This window comes from Cydia splendana, chromosome 2, assembly GCF_910591565.1.
Source record: "Cydia splendana chromosome 2, ilCydSple1.2, whole genome shotgun sequence".
Taxonomy (NCBI): Eukaryota; Metazoa; Arthropoda; class Insecta; order Lepidoptera; family Tortricidae; genus Cydia; species Cydia splendana.
The window spans coordinates 10,911,702-10,931,721 of record NC_085961.1 but is presented as its reverse complement, the minus strand read 5'-3'; the positions used below and the strand labels follow the sequence as shown (position 1 = coordinate 10,931,721).

The 20,020-nt window shown below is 41.9% G+C and overlaps 1 protein-coding gene across 1 annotated transcript in view; it reads right to left on the bottom strand.

Moving 5' to 3' along the window:
* The window catches only part of LOC134800907 (rootletin), a 96,218-nt gene that overhangs the window by 18,455 nt on the left and 57,743 nt on the right, over positions 1–20,020 (bottom strand). Inside the window, exons 7-30 of the mRNA XM_063773443.1 lie at positions 19,072–19,242; positions 17,856–17,992; positions 17,373–17,493; positions 16,923–17,028; positions 13,755–13,885; positions 12,514–12,665; positions 11,754–11,899; positions 10,661–10,791; positions 10,223–10,419; positions 9,492–9,657; positions 8,874–9,063; positions 8,196–8,365; positions 7,804–7,989; positions 7,099–7,291; positions 6,649–6,832; positions 5,725–5,900; positions 5,099–5,284; positions 4,522–4,702; positions 3,499–3,664; positions 3,047–3,160; positions 2,726–2,933; positions 2,058–2,167; positions 1,680–1,856; positions 919–1,026 (exon numbers count right to left, since the gene is read on the bottom strand). Of these exons, the coding sequence (XP_063629513.1) occupies positions 919–1,026; positions 1,680–1,856; positions 2,058–2,167; positions 2,726–2,933; positions 3,047–3,160; positions 3,499–3,664; positions 4,522–4,702; positions 5,099–5,284; positions 5,725–5,900; positions 6,649–6,832; positions 7,099–7,291; positions 7,804–7,989; positions 8,196–8,365; positions 8,874–9,063; positions 9,492–9,657; positions 10,223–10,419; positions 10,661–10,791; positions 11,754–11,899; positions 12,514–12,665; positions 13,755–13,885; positions 16,923–17,028; positions 17,373–17,493; positions 17,856–17,992; positions 19,072–19,242 (3,807 nt within the window). The remainder of the gene's footprint in view (positions 1–918; positions 1,027–1,679; positions 1,857–2,057; positions 2,168–2,725; positions 2,934–3,046; positions 3,161–3,498; positions 3,665–4,521; positions 4,703–5,098; positions 5,285–5,724; positions 5,901–6,648; positions 6,833–7,098; positions 7,292–7,803; positions 7,990–8,195; positions 8,366–8,873; positions 9,064–9,491; positions 9,658–10,222; positions 10,420–10,660; positions 10,792–11,753; positions 11,900–12,513; positions 12,666–13,754; positions 13,886–16,922; positions 17,029–17,372; positions 17,494–17,855; positions 17,993–19,071; positions 19,243–20,020) is intronic.

The window sequence follows — 20,020 nt, the reverse complement described above, 5'->3', positions numbered from 1 at the left end:
AAAATACATAAGGTGTTAATTCATTTGATTAAGATCTCGCACATATAAGATTTGGTAAGCGCAACGACGATAAACTGCAAATAGTATTAGCTACTATCATGCGAAAAATCAATTCAATATAATTGGTGCAACATACTTAAAAAAAAAAATGTCAACGAAAGTGTTTAGCTATCAAAGGCGTCTTTCATTCTGAAGGAGATTTTCTGTTTAAATGAGGTTTAATTTCGTTGCCTAGCAACAGAGAGTGTTTATTTTGAACTTGACGCATGGCTGTCAAAAAAGGTTACTCAACTGCTGCAACTAAGATAACATTTAATTTTTTTTAAGTATGTTGCACCAATTATATTGAATTAATTTTTCGCATGGTAGTAGCTAATACTATTTGCAGTTTATGTGATTTTTTCCATAGGTGTACCTTTACAATTAGTTGTTGAAAAGAGCTGTCAAAAAATTCTCTGACATTTTAATCATGATTTTTTCAGGGAATTAAATATTTAAAAAAATCTGAGTTATACTCCTACTCATTCTTTGTAGTTATGATTTGGTTTGATTGTTCTACCTTATATAGTTCAGGAGAAAAACGACTTCGAAAAATCTGTCCATAAAATGACGTTTTTGACATTATCTCGGTGACGGTTCAAGATAGGGGGCTGAAAGTTAAGGTGTTTCTATATTATAAGATAGCCAACAAATGACATTATAAAAATCCAATATTCGTCACAGGGGCCACTTCTCCTTCCTTAGCCTGCTAGACCCTTTTTTACATATTTGACCTTACATTATCGAGCGATAGAGATTGAAACAACTTAACTTTAAGTTGACATTGCTAAAACGTCAGACCTTTAGGTTTCTCAAAATCCTCATTCACTTATTAACTGCTAAATATTTGGCAGGGTTATTTTATTACTCAAGATTTACCTCGTTCTGAACCTTCTCTTCGGTAACGGAGCTAAGCGTGGCTTCTAGGCTCGTGATCTTGTCCCTTAGGTTGCTGATCTCCACAGTCTTAGACTGGACTGACTCATTCTGAAATCAACATTTCAATTTGTCAATCTATTTACATTATAAATCATTTTAGCGAGTTGAGATATTAGTGACTGAAGTTCGATCGAATTTAATCGAAAAATTAAATAAACTAAAGTTCAGTTGACCGTGACAGTTTTTTTTTTGCAGTTCTTACAGTAACATGATGATTTTAATTACCAGTCCAGTAAAGGTGGCCACTGACGAGTCTTCCAACAGTCCAAATAGCGTGGCTGCAATCCAAAATCGGTCCGTGAATGTCAAAAACGTACAATGTTTAATATTAGGATGCCGTCCATTTGGATGAATCCATTGTAACGGCATCCATTTGGAAGGCTCGTCAGTGGCCTGCTTAAAAGTAAGCTACGCGTCCTGCCCAGCAGGTTCTGCAAGCGATTCTCTTCCTGCATTATGCGGAGGTTGCAAGTGATAGACTGCAGTTTGTTGTCGTCCTTGCCTTGTCACTTCTACAGTAGAACGTAGTAATATTATCGGTTTACCACTAGCTTACTGGAGTAAGCTGCGCGAGCTCCTGCCCCAGCAGAGCCTTCTCTTCCTGCACTGTGCGGAGGTTGGAAGTGATCTACTGCAACTTGTTGTCGCCCTTTCCTACCCACTTCTACAGTAGAATATATGTAGTATTATTATCGGTTTACCAGTCCAGTAAGCTGCGCGTCCTTCTGTCCCAGCAGGTTCTGCAAGCGAGCCTTCTCTTCCTGCACTGAGCGGAGGTTGGAAGTGATCGACTGCAACTTGTTGTCGCCCTTGCCTTGCTGCTCGCTTGCGTCTTTGAGTTGCTTCTTCAAGGCAGCTACTTGAGTTTTGTAATCATCCTGTTACAAAATGAGAGTTTTTTTTTATTGTTAAAAAAATTTGGTACTCCTTATAAAAGTAATTAAGCGTAGGGCTATTTTCAATAAGTGATCATGAAAAAAGGGATATGTTGAAAAAAGATGGAAGCAGAAGAGCTGCTACCCTCAACATAATCGTATCTTTAGCTAGTGTTTCAATAACCAATGTCAGAACGAACTGACCTTCTCCCGTTCAATCTGGCAGACTTCGTGCATGAGGTTGCGTACGCCCTTCTTGACGAGCTCGGGGTCCACGTCTATGATTTCGTTGCGGTCTTCAGAGTGGTCGCGACCTGTGGATCGTATGCTCGACATAAATAAATGAAGCGTTCATTACTGGATAGTTTGTTGTAAGCTACGATTTTATAGACAGATTTAGACAAAATTTATATTTAAATTATTCATAAAATTTAATTATTAGAAATACCTTAAGTGAATAGAAGGTTATTTTCACGAACTTTTCGTTCGGCGTGTCAACGGCGTATTTTTCACACTAATGCCTTGTTCTTATAAAACTTCCTACTCGACATAATGTCAACGTTGGCTCGAGCACGTGCTGCTGATGCGCAAAAAACGACAGTTTTTTTCATTTGCGTTGTTTCTATAAAATCCATATATGAGCCCCGAATGTATTCGATCCGAGGACGTGGAAGGGTTTCGTCGCATCGGGCACCGAATGAACGTGTGAGGACGGTGGTCAAACGGGGTTCTCTTACCCGAAGGCCACGAAACGCTTGCTTAGATCTCAGGGAGTAACCGCTCGTACACGCTCCACGCTGACGCCACAATGCATGGAAGTCGGCGAGCGTGCACGTTAGTAGGCTCGGCAACAGTTCCTGTAGGTAGAGTACCTCGGTGCGGGCTGTAGCGGCGCGCCGGGCTGGCGAGGCGGCGGCGCGCGGCGGCGTGCACGGAGCCGTCGGGCTGCACGCCGCACACGCGCCGCAGCGTGTGCGCGATGGACGACAGCTTGGCCTCGGCCTCGCGCTTGCCGTGCTCGCACTGCGCCAGCGACGCCTCCAGCGCGCGGCAGCGCCCTTCGCTGCCGCCGAGACGCGCCTGCACACGATTTCACATTCGATAAATATTCACCAAAGTTCTGAAAATCTCGGTTCCCATAATCGGGCCAACAAAATCATCTTAAATTCAAAATATGATTCGTATAAAAATACCTTCAACTCCTGGATCTGCTGTGTAGCGTCGGCGAGACACACTTCAAGATTATGTTTAAGTTCCTCGAGACGACGCTCCTTGGAGCGGCAGTCTTCCAAACGTAGAACGAGTTCCTAAAAACAGTTGAACGTTATTTTATTAGAAATGAAGGATGTAATTGCAACATAAATTTAGAAGTCATGTAAAATTTCAGAATATTAGAAATATTGGCAATTATTGATAAATTTACAAGAAATAAGTATCAGCATAAGTATAAGTAGTTTATATGTATTACGATAACTTCGACACAATATTAGATGTAACTGGTATAAGCAATTACACATAGCGGCATATTTAGAGATACAACTTGTAGGTTTATTCGCGCGCGCGGTAGGCTTCTTCGAGCGCCGCAGCATCTCATTCAGCTCGATATAGCCGTCCCTTCCACAGTCTCCTACAAATGTGTAAGTACCTGGTCCCGGGCGCGGCAGGCCTCCTCGAGCTCGGCGCCGCGCTGGCGGCAGGCGGCGAGGTCGGCGCGGGCGGCACCGAGCAGCGCCTCCAGCTCGGCGCCGTGCCGCCGCGCCGCCGCCGCCTCGTTGCCCGTCCTCTCCCGCTCCTCGCACTCGTTCTGAAGTCTACGAAAAAAAAAAGTTGACCGAAAACAGTTTACTGCGAAAGTCCCTACTAAATGCATTCATTATTTTCGGACACTAAGAGCAATCTCTAGGGGGACAACATAAATAAGTTTCTTCAAGTACCAATTTTTGAAAGAGTTACAATAGTTATTTGTACAACAAGAGATCAAAGTTTGATATTTCTTCGAGTGCTTATTTTGAGTCCCGTGCAAGCGAAAGATTCTATAATAGATTCACGAGCGTAGCGAGTGAATCTAATTTAGAATCTTGAGCGTAGTAAGGGATTCAAAAGCGCACGAGATGTAAATAACTTTGATCTCGTGTAGTACACAAAATTTTTCACCCTAAGCAGTGAGAACATACCTAGAGGGACAGAGATAATAGAACCCAAGTATATCGAACTTGTATTAGACCCCGCATGTTGAAATGACATTTGACTATAAAGGTCACTTGAATGTCATTTTGTCTCACTCAGTGAGCAAAATGCGATTTTGCTCACTGAGTGAAACACGCTCAGTGAGCAAAATGCGATTTTGCTCACTGAGTGAGACAAAATGACTCAGTGAGCAAAATCGCATTTTGCTCACTGTTTTTAAGAAGCAAAGTACCCTTGTTCGAGCTGCTGAGGTGAAAAAGTAATAGCAAAACCATCTCAAATCGTTTTTAGGCTACATATTGGTTCAGCTGACAAGAGCATAGAGCGCCCGTAATCAGCGGGATATAATGTCTACGTATGCGCGGGTCCTGTGTATTTATCAAACGGTGTTAATTTTCCCATCCATACTAGAACGATGAACTTTGCTTCTCTCGTTTCCATATGGCGCATCTGCAAACTAAGTAAAAACAACCGTATGTACCTGGACTGAAGCTCCTTTATGTCATGATTGGCTTGCTCCAGCGCGGCGCGTTCTCTCTTCAACTGCGCCTCGGTGGCTCTCAACTCTCGTGTCACGTGTTCGCCGCCCGTTTCAGATTCCTTCAGCATATTCTGAAGGCGCGAGAGCTCCAGCTCCAATGATGATCGGTTTTCTTCGAGTGCTAGACAATATATGGTAATGCGAGTGATAAACAATATGTGGTAAGTGAACTTCAACGTCTCTAATCACTCAAGGCGCCTCGGTAATTTAAAGGTCCGAGAATGGTAACGCAAGCAACGATTTGAAGATAAGATAATGAAATGTCTCCATGAATTCTGACCCAAAAGTAGTGGCACCTACTCATTGCCTGCATCCCGTGGCATTAGTTTGAATTCGCGAAAGTAAGGCCTTAAGTCTCCGGTTGACGCTGGATGGCGTAAAGACAGACCAAGACTAAGAAAGATAAACTATATTAAATTCAAAAGAAGAAGAGAAGAAAGAGGGATAAATTACTGGAGAAAGGCATAGAAAGAGAGTGAACAGCGTATGTGAAATGCTGTAAAACGACAACACTCACTGGCCACGCTGTGCACGGCCTCGTCGCGCGCGCGCGCCGCCTCGCGCCGCTCGTGCTCGGCGCGCTTCACGTGCTCGCGCAGCTCGCGGCAGCTGCTGTTGTACTTGTCGCGCTCGGCCGCGCAGTTGCTGAGCTGGCGGCGCACGTCGGTCAGCTCCTTGCGGAGACTTTCCGACTCGTTCTCAACTGAAATATAAAACTCAAGTATCTAAAGTATCTCAACTATCTCATACTTGCAGACTTTCATCAACTATCTGTTTTGAACGGGAAGGATGACAAAAACTCCTCCAAAATGTTTCAAGTAAAATTTGACACACTTTCCTACCAGTGGAATATCAATGATCATAGATATATATCATAGATGGATACATAGATTGGTAATGGTAACGAATGACAAATCAGAAGTAAACTGTAAAAATAGTTTAAAAAATTATAAAAAAAATTACCAACATTTTGTTTGTATTTGCGATATAACTTTCAGCTTTCGTCTTTTATCCTTCATCTGTGTGTATGCGTTGTCATACTTGTCTTATGCCAGCGGGATCTGTGCAGCCCTGCCCTCCTTCTCTAGGTGCAGCGACAAAAATTGTCACAAAGGCAATTAAAGACAAGTGAATAGCACTCACGTTCTTTAAGCTTCCTAATAGTATCCTGCAGCTGTGTGTACGCGTTGTCATACTTGTCTTCAGCCAGCGAGAGCTGCGCGCGGACCTCCTGGCACTCGCGGTTGCTCGCCTCCTTCTCTAGGTGAAGTTCCTTGATGCGGTTCTCGAAGCGGGCGCAGTCGTCTTCTGCTGCCGCCCTGAAGCAACAAAACGGGAAGTTCGAGAAGGTTTTAGAACGTGACCCCGATTGAACTCATGGTGAAAAGTATTTAGGAGTTAAAAATAATTGGCCATAAAAAACTCAAGGAATATCTAAATTTGGTGTCTCGCTATATATCGAGTGCGTCGACTTCTGGCCGAAAGGTGTCGTGTTTCGGAGGTTCCGGGGCAAACTGCCGAATCCGACACAAGAGCAGCCGATGCAACGGAGCCACGCCGTTTTGTCGACTAAATAGTGTTTAGTTTTAAGTTTATAAAATACATATGTATGTTAGTCTGTAAGGTATTTGTAATATGGGCCTTGTTGCCTGAATTAAATTTCTACAAAAAAAAAAAAAAAAAAAAAAATAAGCTCCAGTTAGCTTCTTTGGGACCTTCTGGAAGTTTTAAGCGTATTAGGGATCTCGTTTTTCACCTGGTTGATGTTCCTGGGTACTGGTCAAAGTGCGCGGCGGCGTATCGTTTGACGCGATTCTGTCTGTTCTGAGAAAGCGCTACGCATCCGCTAATCATTATCAGAAAACTTATTTGGCTTACTCAAGGCAAGTCTAACGCAGGAATCTCGTCTTTCAACCAATGTGTCCCTGGAAGCCCGCGGACCTCTTGCCTCCTGCGCCGACCTCTAAGTCGGAGCGGGGTCTCGCTTCATATGTTCTCGTTTGTTCTAGGAACAATCTAGAACACGTTTCACTTTCGCTAAAGTTTATATCATACTCTACAACTTACTTGGCCTCCTCAAGACGAGTCTTCAACGCAGCCAGCTCATCCTTCAACTGGTTGATGTGACCACGATCCTGGTCGGAGCGCGCCGCGGCGTCTCGCTTCACGCGTTCTAGTTTGTTCTGAGAACAATCTAGAACACGCTTCGCCTCCTCCAGACGTTCTAACAGCGCTTGTTGCTCTTGATGAGCTGAAATATACGAGTTTGATTTAAAAAAAACGAGGGCCTAAAAATTTTTATAATCACTAGAAGAATATAACTATTCTGCGGCTTTTCGAGAGTCAAAATTTACCGTTCCAAATTCTTACGGGTCATAACTAAGTCATAACTAATTCCACCTGTCCAATGTCAGTGCGTCTCACTCTCTCATGAAAGCAAAATGTGAGACGCAACATACATTGGACAAAGAAATTGGATAGGTGGAATACCACACTAGCCGACTATGTTATACAAACCCATGATCAAAGCCTGCTGTTTGTCGCTCTCTGCTCGCAGCATCGCTTCGTCGTGCTGCAGTATGAGCTGATCGCGATGCGCCAGAAGTTTTTTCTCTCGCTCGCGCGCACTCGCATCGCTAGCTTCCTTGTCACTCGTTAGCGCTGCTATCGTTTGGGATAGCTTTTGCTCGAGAGTTTGGCGAAGTTGTTCCTGTAAGTGTAATTTAATAACGTTACAGTGCCCCTTCTAGTCTTAATATCTCAGTAACAGATTCCAAACGTGTAAAGGTTCAAAGTGCAGGCGCGAATACATAAGCATGCGTAAACATGAATGTATCAGTCAACTACCCGATCTGTCTAATCTAACTGTCATATTAGTGTAAATCCAGACGGTTTATAAAATAAAATATTTTTATTGACAAAAACAAGTACATATGGGTGTTGAAGTCCCTGTCTTCTGAGCTAGGTAACTACAATTTATTGTTAATTTTTAAATTTTAAGCAATTGTTTTAATGCTAAAAAAACAATGCCATTCTAGTATGAATACCATAGAGTAAAGTAAAGAAAGAGTGGTAATGGGTAATGAGTAAAGTGGGTTTGGTGAATCGAACTATCACTTGAGTGTCTGAGATATAAAAACAGATTCTACGACAGGATCTTGTGAACGCCACCTAGGCTACAATATACCGACACGAATAGATCTAAAATGATCCAATAATCACCTTCTCTTCCTTAAGCTTGGTGATGTTCTCGGCCGTGGTGCGGTTGATGTTGGTGATGAATTGATGATGCTCTGGTACTCGGCTTCTTTCTTCCCGGACGACTGCTGCATGGAGCTCTTCGTTTCGCGCCAACGTCACATTTAAATTCGGTGACCGATCCACTAAACGACCTAATGTGATGGTGTGACATATTTAAAGCCTGACCAGGAATGTAGGATCATGTATCATGGTGCGGAATTTCACTGGAACTAATTTCTTCATACTATACTGAACTGTCACCCTATTTATACAATGAGAATAACAGTGCCCTCTTGACAATGATCATATGTATATTACTGGTAAGGCTTTAGATGTCTGTAAAAAAGAGCTATAAATGTGGTTCCAATCATCACCTTTTCTTCCTTAAGCTTGGTAATGTTCTCGGCCGTGGTGCGGTTGATGTTGGTGATGATGCTCTGGTACTCGGCTTCTTTTTTCCCGGACGACTGCTGCATGGAGCTCTTCGTTTCGCGGAGCTTGCGCTCGCTGCTCTCTAGCTCCTTCGTAAGACGAGCTATTTGACCTGGGATATAAGAAAAATCATTTGATCGCTTTTCTTAAGAGGCACATACAGGTGTTTCCCGTAACACGAGCAATAAATTAAAATATAGTCCCGTCAACTAATGAATAATTAAATCCAAATGCTTTTTTTGTATACATTAAGTCGCTAAACTACTAAATCACAATGAAGTTAGCTTATATATTCTAAAAGAGGTTGGATTAAAAAATTAGGACTAAAAGTCGTTGAAATTCTTTAGCATTCTCATGCAACTGCAACCTGCAAAGCATCTGAACAATCTAAATCTTGAATAAATACAGATGACAAATGTAATTCTTAATTTCATGTTCAGTGAAAAAGTAAGCAGCGATTACTTTGAAAAATTAAGCAGAAGGTATTATTATATTTTCAGCGCTTCATCTAGCTTTTTATCCATGTCAACAGGGACGGCTACAGATATATTTTCACATCATGTCTTGTAACTTGTTAGACGGTTCATCAAAAAGTATAGACAGCCCTAGTTTATACCAACCTTTGTGGTTCTCCTGCTGAACCATCGCGTCCTGCAGTTCACGGTCGAGTTTAGCGCGGCGCGCCTCCGCGTCGTCCAACATATTGGCCGTGTCGAAAAGCACGGCCTCCAAAGCGTCTTTCTCGGCGCGGACGCTGGCCAACTGCTCTTGGAGATGCTGCTTGTCTTTATCCAGACTGTCTATTAGTATCTGCGAATGTAATTAGGAGTGTGATTACAGTTAACACAGTATCACTTAGATTAAGATCTCCGGAAAATGGCGCCGCTCTAGTTCATTTGCTAAACTATCTTTATTTATAGATCTGGGCGTCTGACGCCTGTTCATCGGTGGAGGTCACAATGACAGGCCATCAAAACTTCTCTGTTGGAATAAAGGAATGCCAAAACTATCCCAAAGTTGTCTCATTCATAAGGCCGGTCCTACATTTTAGCATTAGAATAAACATCATTACACATTATTACGGAAACAAAAGCCGTAAACGATGACGTTAAACATCACTTGATACGTCCGCTGTGAATACAAATTTGAAGCCTGACGAACGAGGCCTAAATATTTCATATCTTGCACAAGTTTTTCTTATCACAAGCCAACCTTCCTCCTAAGTCCTCCTTACTCACCTGTTTTTCCTCGGCGTCCTTGACGTGGTCCTCGAGGCTACGGTTGAGTCGGCCGACAGTCTCGCTGGCCTGTTCGAGTCGCTGTTGCAACCGCATGATTTCTTCGTTGAGCGAGTCCTTCTTGCGCACCATTGCCGTCAGCTGTGAGCTTAGCTCGCCGCGTTCTCTGTGTAAAAAGGTTTATAACAGACTAGCCTCATTTTTGCGAAAATCTAGTTCTGATAATGGATCCATGAGGAATACGTAGAGGGAACTCCCCGTATCTTATTAGGCACTATATAGTGATTTTTGTGTCTATTCTCATCAATAAATCTAGGATTTACATTATACAATATCACTAAATTTGATGCTGACTGCTGATGAAGACCAGAATGGAACACTTCGATGACACGTATTCCACTCTGCGATATGTCTTCTTCGTTAAGATGGTTAGGTTTTTAAAGCAACATTTTTATCATGGTCGAGTTTTAATGACAGATTCCAAGAGGAATTGAGGAAACTCCTCAAATCTTATAAGCTTATCATTTGTATTTAAACAGTGCTATTTGGTGAAATGGAACTGCTCATGAAGACTAGAATGGAACTTCTGCGCGACAAGTATTTTACGTCTTGGGGTTAGTTGTAATTGTTATGAGATGCACTACGGTCGTAAATCATTTTAAAAGCATTTCAAACTATTTTGTGAGGATGTTTTTTTCTATTAAAGATTATTTATGTGAATTAATTCTTACCTGACCACCTGCCGCAGCTCCAATTCAACCTTCTCCCTGTCCTGGTCCAAGAACTTGATCTTCTCGTGCAAGGACGACTTGTCAGCTTCGAGTTCCATGCGCGTCTGCTCGGCCGCGAGCAGCTCCTTGCGCAGGGAGTTCATGTCGCCCAGTTGTTCCGAGGACTGATTCGATAAGGAGGATTTTTCGTCTTCCAGCTATAGACAATTTAAGTTATACAGGATTAAATTTTATTAGTGTCTAAGCTCCATGGGTTATGTTGGTTAAATGATTGACATTTTATGGTACCTAAATGTAAATTAATAGTATTTTTTAAATGTGTAAAAGAGGATTTTTTAATGAATTTGACAGACGATCGAGCAACACCGGGTCCGTTCGTTCGCCATCGTTCTGCCATTTTTGCAGGGGGACCCGTGCACACACTTAACGTAAACTTACGTGTTTGACTTCTTCTTGCAATTTCTTCTTATCCGTTTCAAGATTTCTGATAGCCGTTTGCAACTTCTCTACCAGATCTTGCAGGTCGCCTCTCTCTAATAACGTTCTCTCAAGCTCTATTTCCAAGTCATCTGAAAAAAGACACTTTACTCTCAAATTTCACAAAACAAAAACATTTCAATATTATCGACATTTGAATCAGATAATCGGCTCATGCCTAGAGAACTCATTATGTAAAATTTAAGAAACAAAAACTTTGAATAAATAAATAAATATTAGGGGACAACCTTAAACACATCGACTTAGCCTTAAACTAAGCAAAGCTTGTACTATGGGTACTCTTCTTCTACCTAGCGATATCCCGGCCTTTGCCAAGGTCCGCTTTCCTACTTGCTTTCCTCCACTTTGCGCGATCCTGGGCGTCGTCTCGTATGAGCCCGTTCGCCCGTATATCTGCTTTCACAACATCGAGTCATCGCTTTTTTGGTCTGCCTTGGGGTCGGGACCGTCAAGGGCTAGGTTAAGGCATAACCTAGTCCTACGTGTGTTTCCTACGTAGTCAGCTGGCCTGCGACAAACGTGGCCGAACCACCGGAGGCGACATTCTTGGAGCTTCTCTACTACGTCACGGACTTGTACTATGGGTACTAGGCGACGATATACAATTATACATGCGTATATATGTAGATAAATATTCTCTCCGACACTAGATAATAGTTGAGGTTATGTTTTCTTACTCCTGTGCTTGTCCACCTGCGACATGATGGAGTCCGCCTCTATCTTCTGCTGCTCCAGCAGGTCGCGCGCTAGCGAGGTCTTGTTCAGCTCCTCGCGGACGGTCACCAGTTCCGAACGTAGCCGAGGTGAACGCTCCTCTCAGACACTAGATAATAATTGAGGTTATGTTTCCTTACTCCTGTGCTTGTCCACCTGCGACATGATGGAGTCCGCCTCCATCTTCTGCTGCTCCAGCAGATCGCGCGCCAGCGAGGTCTTGTTCAGCTCCTCGCGGACGGTCACCAGTTCCGAACGTAGCCGAGATGAACGCTCCTCTCAGACACTAGATAATATAGTTGAGGTTATGTTTCCTTACTCCTGTGCTTGTCCACCTGCGACATGATGGAGTCCGCCTCTATCTTCTGTTGCTCCAGCAAATCGCGCGCCAGCGAGGTCTTGTTGAGCTCCTCACGGACGGTCACCAGTTCCGAACGGAGCCGAGATGAACGCTCCTCTTCAGCCCTATAAATAAATAAATATACTAGGACAATCTTACACAGATTGACCAAACACCAAATTAAGCCTCTTGTTGGGTACAGTCAGCAGCAGAAGTTGCTAAGCGAGTGAGGTGTTCAAAATTACCTTGACACGCTCTTATTCTCTTAACAATAAAGTCGCATCAAGATTATTTTGAACATCTGGCCCGCTTAGCAACTTCTGCTGCTGACTGTACTAGATAAGGATATATTTATTTAATCTTTATTGCACAAGGAAAATACAAACGTACAAAAGGCGGACTTAATGCTACAAGGCATTCTCTACCAGATTATACACATATGTATAGATAAATACATACTTAGAAACATAGATAACATCCATAACTCAGGAACAAATATTTGTAATAAACACACCGCCGTGTGTAGCCCGCTTTCGTGCGTTGTCATTATATAAGTTAAAAGTTCTTTTGCTATTTATATTCGCTACTCTCAGGCTTTTTTTAGGCCTCTGTCATAGATGCATGACAGATGTAATTCGAAACTTGAACTGATCTCAATATGGATTCTCAATTGGTAGACTTGCGATGTAAATGTTTCACTTCAGAGTTAAGTTAGAATTGGTTCGAGACATAAACGGACCTCAATATGGACTCTCGGTTGGTAGACTCGCGGTGCAGGTGGTCCACCTCAGAGTTCAGATTCCGTTTGTCCGTCTCTAGCGCTTCGATCGTCTTCTCTAGGCGCGCGTTGATCTTCTGCAGCTTTTCGTAGTCTGACGTTAATGACTCCACCTGTACAATGCAAAAACAAAACAATGTGAGATCAAAAAATGTTACAGATTAAACTACCGGCAGTTGATAACCAAAGAGAAATGTGTAATGCTAATGTGTATGTGTAATTAGTAGATTGTACAACAAGGGCATAAAGTGACCCATTTTTACCCGAGGCAATTTTTTGGTCTGAGCGAAGCGAAGACCAAAATAGTAGACGAGGGTAAAAATTGACATTTATGCCCTTGTTGTACACTCCGCTTTTCACTTCGATTGCGAGGAAAATATACAAAAAATCAAATATTTTAGGTTATTTTAACGTATTTATTCAAGACTAAAGAAAATTGTTCTTGGGCCGGTCGGGGGCGCGGGGCACGCCGATCGGGAGAGCGCCGGTCGGGGGCGCGCCGGCAGGGCTGGCAGTTTGTATGGCAGAATTTGGACTTTATTGCTAAGTCAATAAGGGTCGTAATAGATGATTTTACTTTATGCTCTAGAGCATAAAATGCGATTTTATGTCGTCTACGCACGACATAAAGGTGCACTTTTTAAGCATGAGAAGTGAAAAGTAAGTTTTTTTATGCTCAAAGTTTTTCTTCATTCCTCATATGTCATTAAAAAAAAAACTTAATTAGCTACTTTATTTTCATCAAATTCTATTATAAACCTACAGTCAACTACGGATAGAGTATATGACCCCGCCTGGATACAAGTGCATATAAACAGATCTGAACTAAGAAGAAAAATATTTTTGATGTGTTGGTTTGCGACTATGAATCATTATAGTCTATTTTTTTACTCCGTAGACTAAAATGACATTTCATACTATGAAATGTTATTTTATGTTCATACTAGGAAATGTCATTTTAGTCTACCGAATAAAAAAATAGACTTTAGTTCCCTCCGGTTCCCAAAGTGAGCCGTGGCAAAATGCCTGGGAAGACAATGGAATAATTATACATATTCAGTCTTAACTTCTCGCCTGTGTATGATAAGGATCCTGACCAAATTATTAGTCAACATTTTGCGTTTTCTCGAGAACAATTATTTGTGCCCTATACTGCACGACCGAGGATTGAACCCACAAAACTCAAAAACTCAACAACATACCATGGCGTTGATCTCTATGCGGTTCCTCTCGAGGTTGTTTTTGTCGATGCGCAGTGACTCCACAGACTTCTGCAGCGAGTCCTTGTCTTGTGCCAGTTGGTTTAGGTCCGCGTTCGCCTGGTCCAGTTTGGCTGCCGAAATACGACCAATAAATTAGAAGGTTTTCGGAATTAGACTAACGCATTTTTTTCTTGACAAAACGATATAGGTATCAAATTTGTACAAATTTTCTGTACTGATAAATCAGTCAGTGACGTTATTAATTTAGTAGCTAAAATTGGCTTCTCTGTTTAGTGTTACTATAAGTACATAGTTCCCAAAGATGTTCTGCCTTTTCGCCGAAGTTTTATTGTCCGAATCCCACTTGCCAACGAACATTTCGCAGATGATTTACTTTGGCAACCAACATTCGACAAATTTTCATAATGGTAACGTTTTACTTGGTAGAATGATTGTTAAGTAGATTAATATTATGACATACACTATTGGAAATACATTCATTTCACTCGGCAAATAATTCAATTGGCTAACAATTTATTAATACAATAACGCCTAGTCATTGGACAGAGTCAAGATAGGTGCGACGACGAACAAAGCGAGGTCCTCCTCGCTCGCGGCGTATTAGGTTAACTGCAATCAAACAGCGCGCCAGCCCTTAGTTTCTCGGAGTAAATATCTATGGAGTAGAGACGCGCACTAATTTCTATCTGAAAAATTCTGTCGTTTTTGGCGCGGGGGACGAGGTAACGCACACAAATAATGTTAACACTAATGCATTTTTAGCATGCGTCGCTACACACGCACACGACAAAATTATCAAACACTAGCAAAAACTATATTCACACAAGTACAAGAACAAACACAGACAACCCTGTCCGTGAACGAGATGACGTCAGTTCTAAGTAAACCTAGATAGTGCGAGGGACGCGCCGATAATATTGTCGATAAAATTGACAATGAATTTTAATTTCTGATTTTATCAATTATAATAATAATACAATATCAAGTCTTTGTACCAGCATTTTACTAACTTTGAATTTTTGTATTGTTTAGATGTTATTTCTAATAGTTTGTCAATTTGTTTAGGGCGAATCTTGCAAGCTGATATAGAATGATTTTTTATTATCAGTTCATTAGTTAATATTTTACAACTTGGTTTACTTCTGAAAGCAATGCAATATACTATCGAGCATGCAGATCTGATGACAGAGATGGAACGCGGCCATAGGATGTCATTTAAGGGATATTGAGTAGGGGATAATTAGTATATATATCGGTGGTAGATCGTAAAATCGGGCATATCGAGATATTACTAGGCATATCATGAAACGCCGCCATTTAATAATCTGCCTTTTGCATTTTTTGCCACGGCTAGTGCTGCATTCTATGTGGCATTTGGAGCAGAATGCGTAGGTACTAAAATCATACGCTACCCAAACACGTACTATAAGTAGGCTGTCAAGCCATTTCAATGGTTATCATTTGCTAAAATTAGGACATTCTACTTATTCGATATGCCTAAATGTTGAGGTTTGAACGGTATGGCTGGTGGTCACTAGTCAGATCATGGCATGCCGGCGTTTCATGATCTGCTTAGGAATATCACACCTTGAAGTTAGCACGATATGGCTGGTGGTCACTAGGCAGATCATCATCTGCCTAGGAATATCACTCCTTGAGGTTTGTACGATATGGCTGGTGTTCGCTAGGCATCATGACCATCTGTATATTATTCATTATGTTTATATCGATTTTACCGATATTGGTTTTTATGGTGTCCCATCACTAATATTGGTACGGTGATACCAGAGTAATAAATTAAAAGTGCCTATTTATGGAAAGTGACAGCCGTAAATACCTTAAATTATTAAAATATTTGACATGTTAAATAAAAATATATAGCTGGTCAAGCAAATCTTGTCAGTAAAAAAGGCGCGAAATTCATTTTTTCTATGGGACGATATCCCTTCCCGCCTACATTTTTCAAATTTGCCGCCTTTTTCTACTGACAAGATCTGCTTGACCGGCTATTATGTAGAAACTAAAGGAAAAATTAATTTTCAAAAAAGAGTCTATCGGTAATTTTACGTTATTTAGGGGTTGTGCACAAATCACGCGAGATGTTTTCGACTACTTTTTGATCCCCCGTCCCCCTTTTCTTTATTCTTATAGATCTATTTATTTGATTAAATAGATTAGGTTGATATGAAACTAAGGTGTTATATAAAAATAATGTGTTACATAAATTATATGTGACGTCCTACGGGTAAAGGTACCTTATGGGGGTTGGCGCTTACGCTATTATTAACGCCGCTCCAATATTATTGCGGCGCCATGCGACGTAAGCGCCGGCCGCCATAAGGTACCTTTTTCCATGGAACGTCACATATAACAAAAAGCAACGCAAATAGGGCATATTACTGCAACGTTCTGCCGCCAGAGTGTAGCACTAAGCTAGCTAGTAAATTTTCTCTTTTCTCTTTATCGCTCAAATATGCAATAGTGATAGAGAGGTTAGATAACGAAATTTAAATTTTCTTGTTCCGCGGCGGACCCCCAGATTGTGATGGATTGTGGTAGTCGCGCCCCCTACGCAGAGTTTCGCATAATATTTCCTATTAGAAATTCTACTCGTACCTAATTAATATTTAGAAAGTCTTCTGTAGAATTACCCTAAATTTGATCTAATATCATATCACTGGTATCACTGTCAGATTGACAATGTTTTTTAGTTATTTGCAAAGTTAATGCACTATTTGATAATATTTAGATGTAATAGTACTTACATATGATAAGAAACGTGTTCTTTTTGTAGACTAGACGTTTCCGATCTCATTTTGCACGAGAAAACGCTGCAATTCGGCATTTTCGGCTCCTATCATTCCGCTTAGACTGACGTTTGCTGAATGGCGTATGACGTGTGGCAACTAGTTTTATATAACCTCCTTGACCGGCGGCCGCGATCTTTTTGCAGAGGGGAACGCCTGTTAATGGCCGCTCCATAGATATTTACTCCGAGCTTAGTTTTCTACATCGTACCATGTTAAATTACAAAAATGAACCTTTAATATTTTGTGTAGTGTGTCAGGGGTGTCGCCAGGCATTTTAATTATTTCTTTACCACTAGATTTAACAAATTTTGATTGCTGATTTGTTCTACGGGGGTACCTTGCAGATCCTGCACTTTGTTTTCCAGCGTGTGTATGTTGGCGTCGGCGGCCTCGCAGTGCTTGCGGCTCGTTGACAGCTGCTCCCGCGTGTTCTGGAGTTTCACCTGAGCACAACGTGTTATGATGCCTTTTAATTCTCAACACTTTTTGTGTGACGTGTTTTGAGGTAAACCTAATAATTGTTTTTTATTCATAAGCACAGAATAAATAATAGTACTAGGTACAGAAGATTCACTCTCTAACAAAACGCGTCTGTTACCATTAGGACAGATATGACCGCTAGGTAGCGCAAGCGCCACGCGCGGCCTATGGCTAGCCACCAAAATTGGTGTGGGACGGATGTACTTGTAGCTACTTGTTGCGATGCGACGAAATCGCGGAGTGAGCCACGCCTGTCATAGGTACTCTGTGAAGTTAATTGGATAAAGAGAAAATTGAAACACTATACCTGCAGCTCGTGTATTTGTATCTGGTACTTGTGCAGCGCGGCCTGCACGGCCGAGATGGTGCTTTCCGCGAACGCTGTCGCGTTAGCCGCCTGCGACACGCCTCGACGCGGGGACCTGCTGCTGTAATTATAAACATCGGCTTTAAATATTAATTATATGGTATATTTTTAGAAGTATATATAGGTATGTATTTGAAGGTAATAAAACTGCACTATATTTGGACAGTTTTAAACCGCTTTTATTCCAATTCACGCGCGTTTTTGCCTCAGCGTAAAAGAGCAATATTTTGGTATTATTTAAACCTACTGACTGGCGGTCTTCCCATTGGATGCATACCCGCCCGCCGCTCCGGTGTCCCGTCGCTATAAAAATTAATAGTGCTGTCTCGCTCAGACACCGGAGGAGCGTGGTCATCAGTGTGACAATTGCGTTAGCCCTAAAAACTGTCTTTAACCCTATTCATATCACTTTAATTTCGATACCTGTCAGCTATATGCAGATGTTGCGACGGCACGTCAGCTTCGGAGTCCTGTATGAGCGCTCGAGCCACTTCCTCCAACGCGGACCGCATGGCGTTCGCTTCGGAGCACATAGCTTCCGCAACCTCGTAACGTTCCTCCTGTATAACGGTCAAATTATGAAAATATAAGTCCTTCAACATTCACTGCTACTGTGCTGTCAGTCCAGACATGGAACATGACCTTAAGACATATTACGTACATCGCTGTACACCTGCAGCCTGTGGACTCGATATACGCAAAGGGCTTTTAACGCCATGCGCGTACAATATAATGACGCGTTCAGGGTACTGTTGCGGCTGCCTCGGTACTGCAGTGCGTCCGGCATGTTCGCTGATGCTCATGTGGACTTGTGGACGGATTCCACGCGACACTGCGCAAGCGCTGCGCCGGGACGCTCCGCAGGGTGCGCGACAGCCGCCACAGTCTCCTGGCCGTTGTTGCTGACAGATGGGACAGTGGCCTGATAAGGCACTGGTCCTCTCTGCATTTGTCATTAGTACCTAAGATAGTCATTTAAGTTTATTTTTTAAGTTAACCTTAGCTATAAGTTTTTAAATTGTTAAGATGTACTAACAAAATATGGACCATGTTTGTCTGAAATAAATGCATTTTATTTTATTTTATTTTTATTTATTAAGTTCCTTACTTAACCCTTTGAACGAAAGTTGAAATTGGGCTGTAACCGTTCGCGTCAGTTTGACGTCTTCGGTAGTCAAAGGATTAAGGAACCAATGTCTTACGCTGGTGTAAACCGTATGACATCGGTTACACGCTAATTCTGGCGTCAGTTCAGTCCATCAGTCTGGACAGACTGACGGGAGAGTTATCGTGTAGCACGCGGAATAATGAAAATTTAAATTTTTAGATAATATTCGTCAGACCATTTTGAATGACAGAAAACTGATAGGAGACTGATCGTGTAACCTGTTCGTGTCATTCTCGCGTCAGTCACTATATTAGACAAGACTAAATGACTGTGTTGCGTTCTGTGTCCAAACGGCGACTGTGTCGTAATTCTATCAGTCTGTTGTCAACTTGTCAGTCTGGACTGATCATGTAACCGTGTTCATTTTCCATCATTCTGGCATCAGTCAAAACTTGAATGGACTGATGGACTGAACTGACGCCAGAATTAGCGTGTAACCGATGTCTATCTTATCAATTTGCAGACACTCACCAACCCCTGCAGCTCCCCCAGCAGACGTTGTATGCGCGCGTCTCGCTCGCGCAGCTCGGCTTGCGCCGCGTCGCGCTGTGACGTCACTTCGCGCAGATCTATTCGCAAAGTCTCCACTGTTATGTTCGGAGTTGACGTCACGCCTGGCGTTGAGTGGTGGTCGGTTTGAGGCTATACAGAAAAAGTACCATTAAGCGCCTTATTCATTACATATATATTTTGGATTTTTGTGTAATATTTTTTGTAGTAAAGATTTACTGAGTTAGTGAACACGAGCGCGCGCGTTTCTAAAAAATACATAAGTGATCAATAATTATGAGATATAACAACAATTACATTTATCCATTCACCCCATGTACACGAGTAACTCGCACCTAGGGGACTACAAGTCGTTGTCCACTCGAAACAGGTTGAGGCCAGAGGACTATTGCAGCTTGGAGAGACAGATAGTCTACGCTTATCTATACCAAAATAAATATATAAGTATTAAAAACATATAGATGAAAGAAATATAATACTTTACTCATAGAAGAAGAAACAAGGGGAGGTAAGAAGAGAGAAACATTTACCCTCACTCCCTGTGCATACGCATTAAGACGAAACAGGAGCTGAGTTTTAAATATTTTAGGTAAATATACCCGTCTCGCTAACGGAAGCGGCACCTAAAAGTAGTGCGATAAGGACAAGGCGAAAAATCCTGCGTAAAAATCTCAAAAATCGAGGTTTCGTACTCCTTCCTCTGTTTCCTCCTCCAAAACTTAACCAATCGTAACCAAATTTGGAAATCTAAATGATTACGAAATTATCTGTGTCGGACCGTTTTGCTTTTTTGGCTAATTGATATCAGTTTTGAATGCCACGCCTCTCATTGCGGCATAGTCAATTAGGCCATTTTGGCCATTTTTGAAGGGCTCTAGCGCCTTAAAAAACAAAAATATCAAAAAAAGCA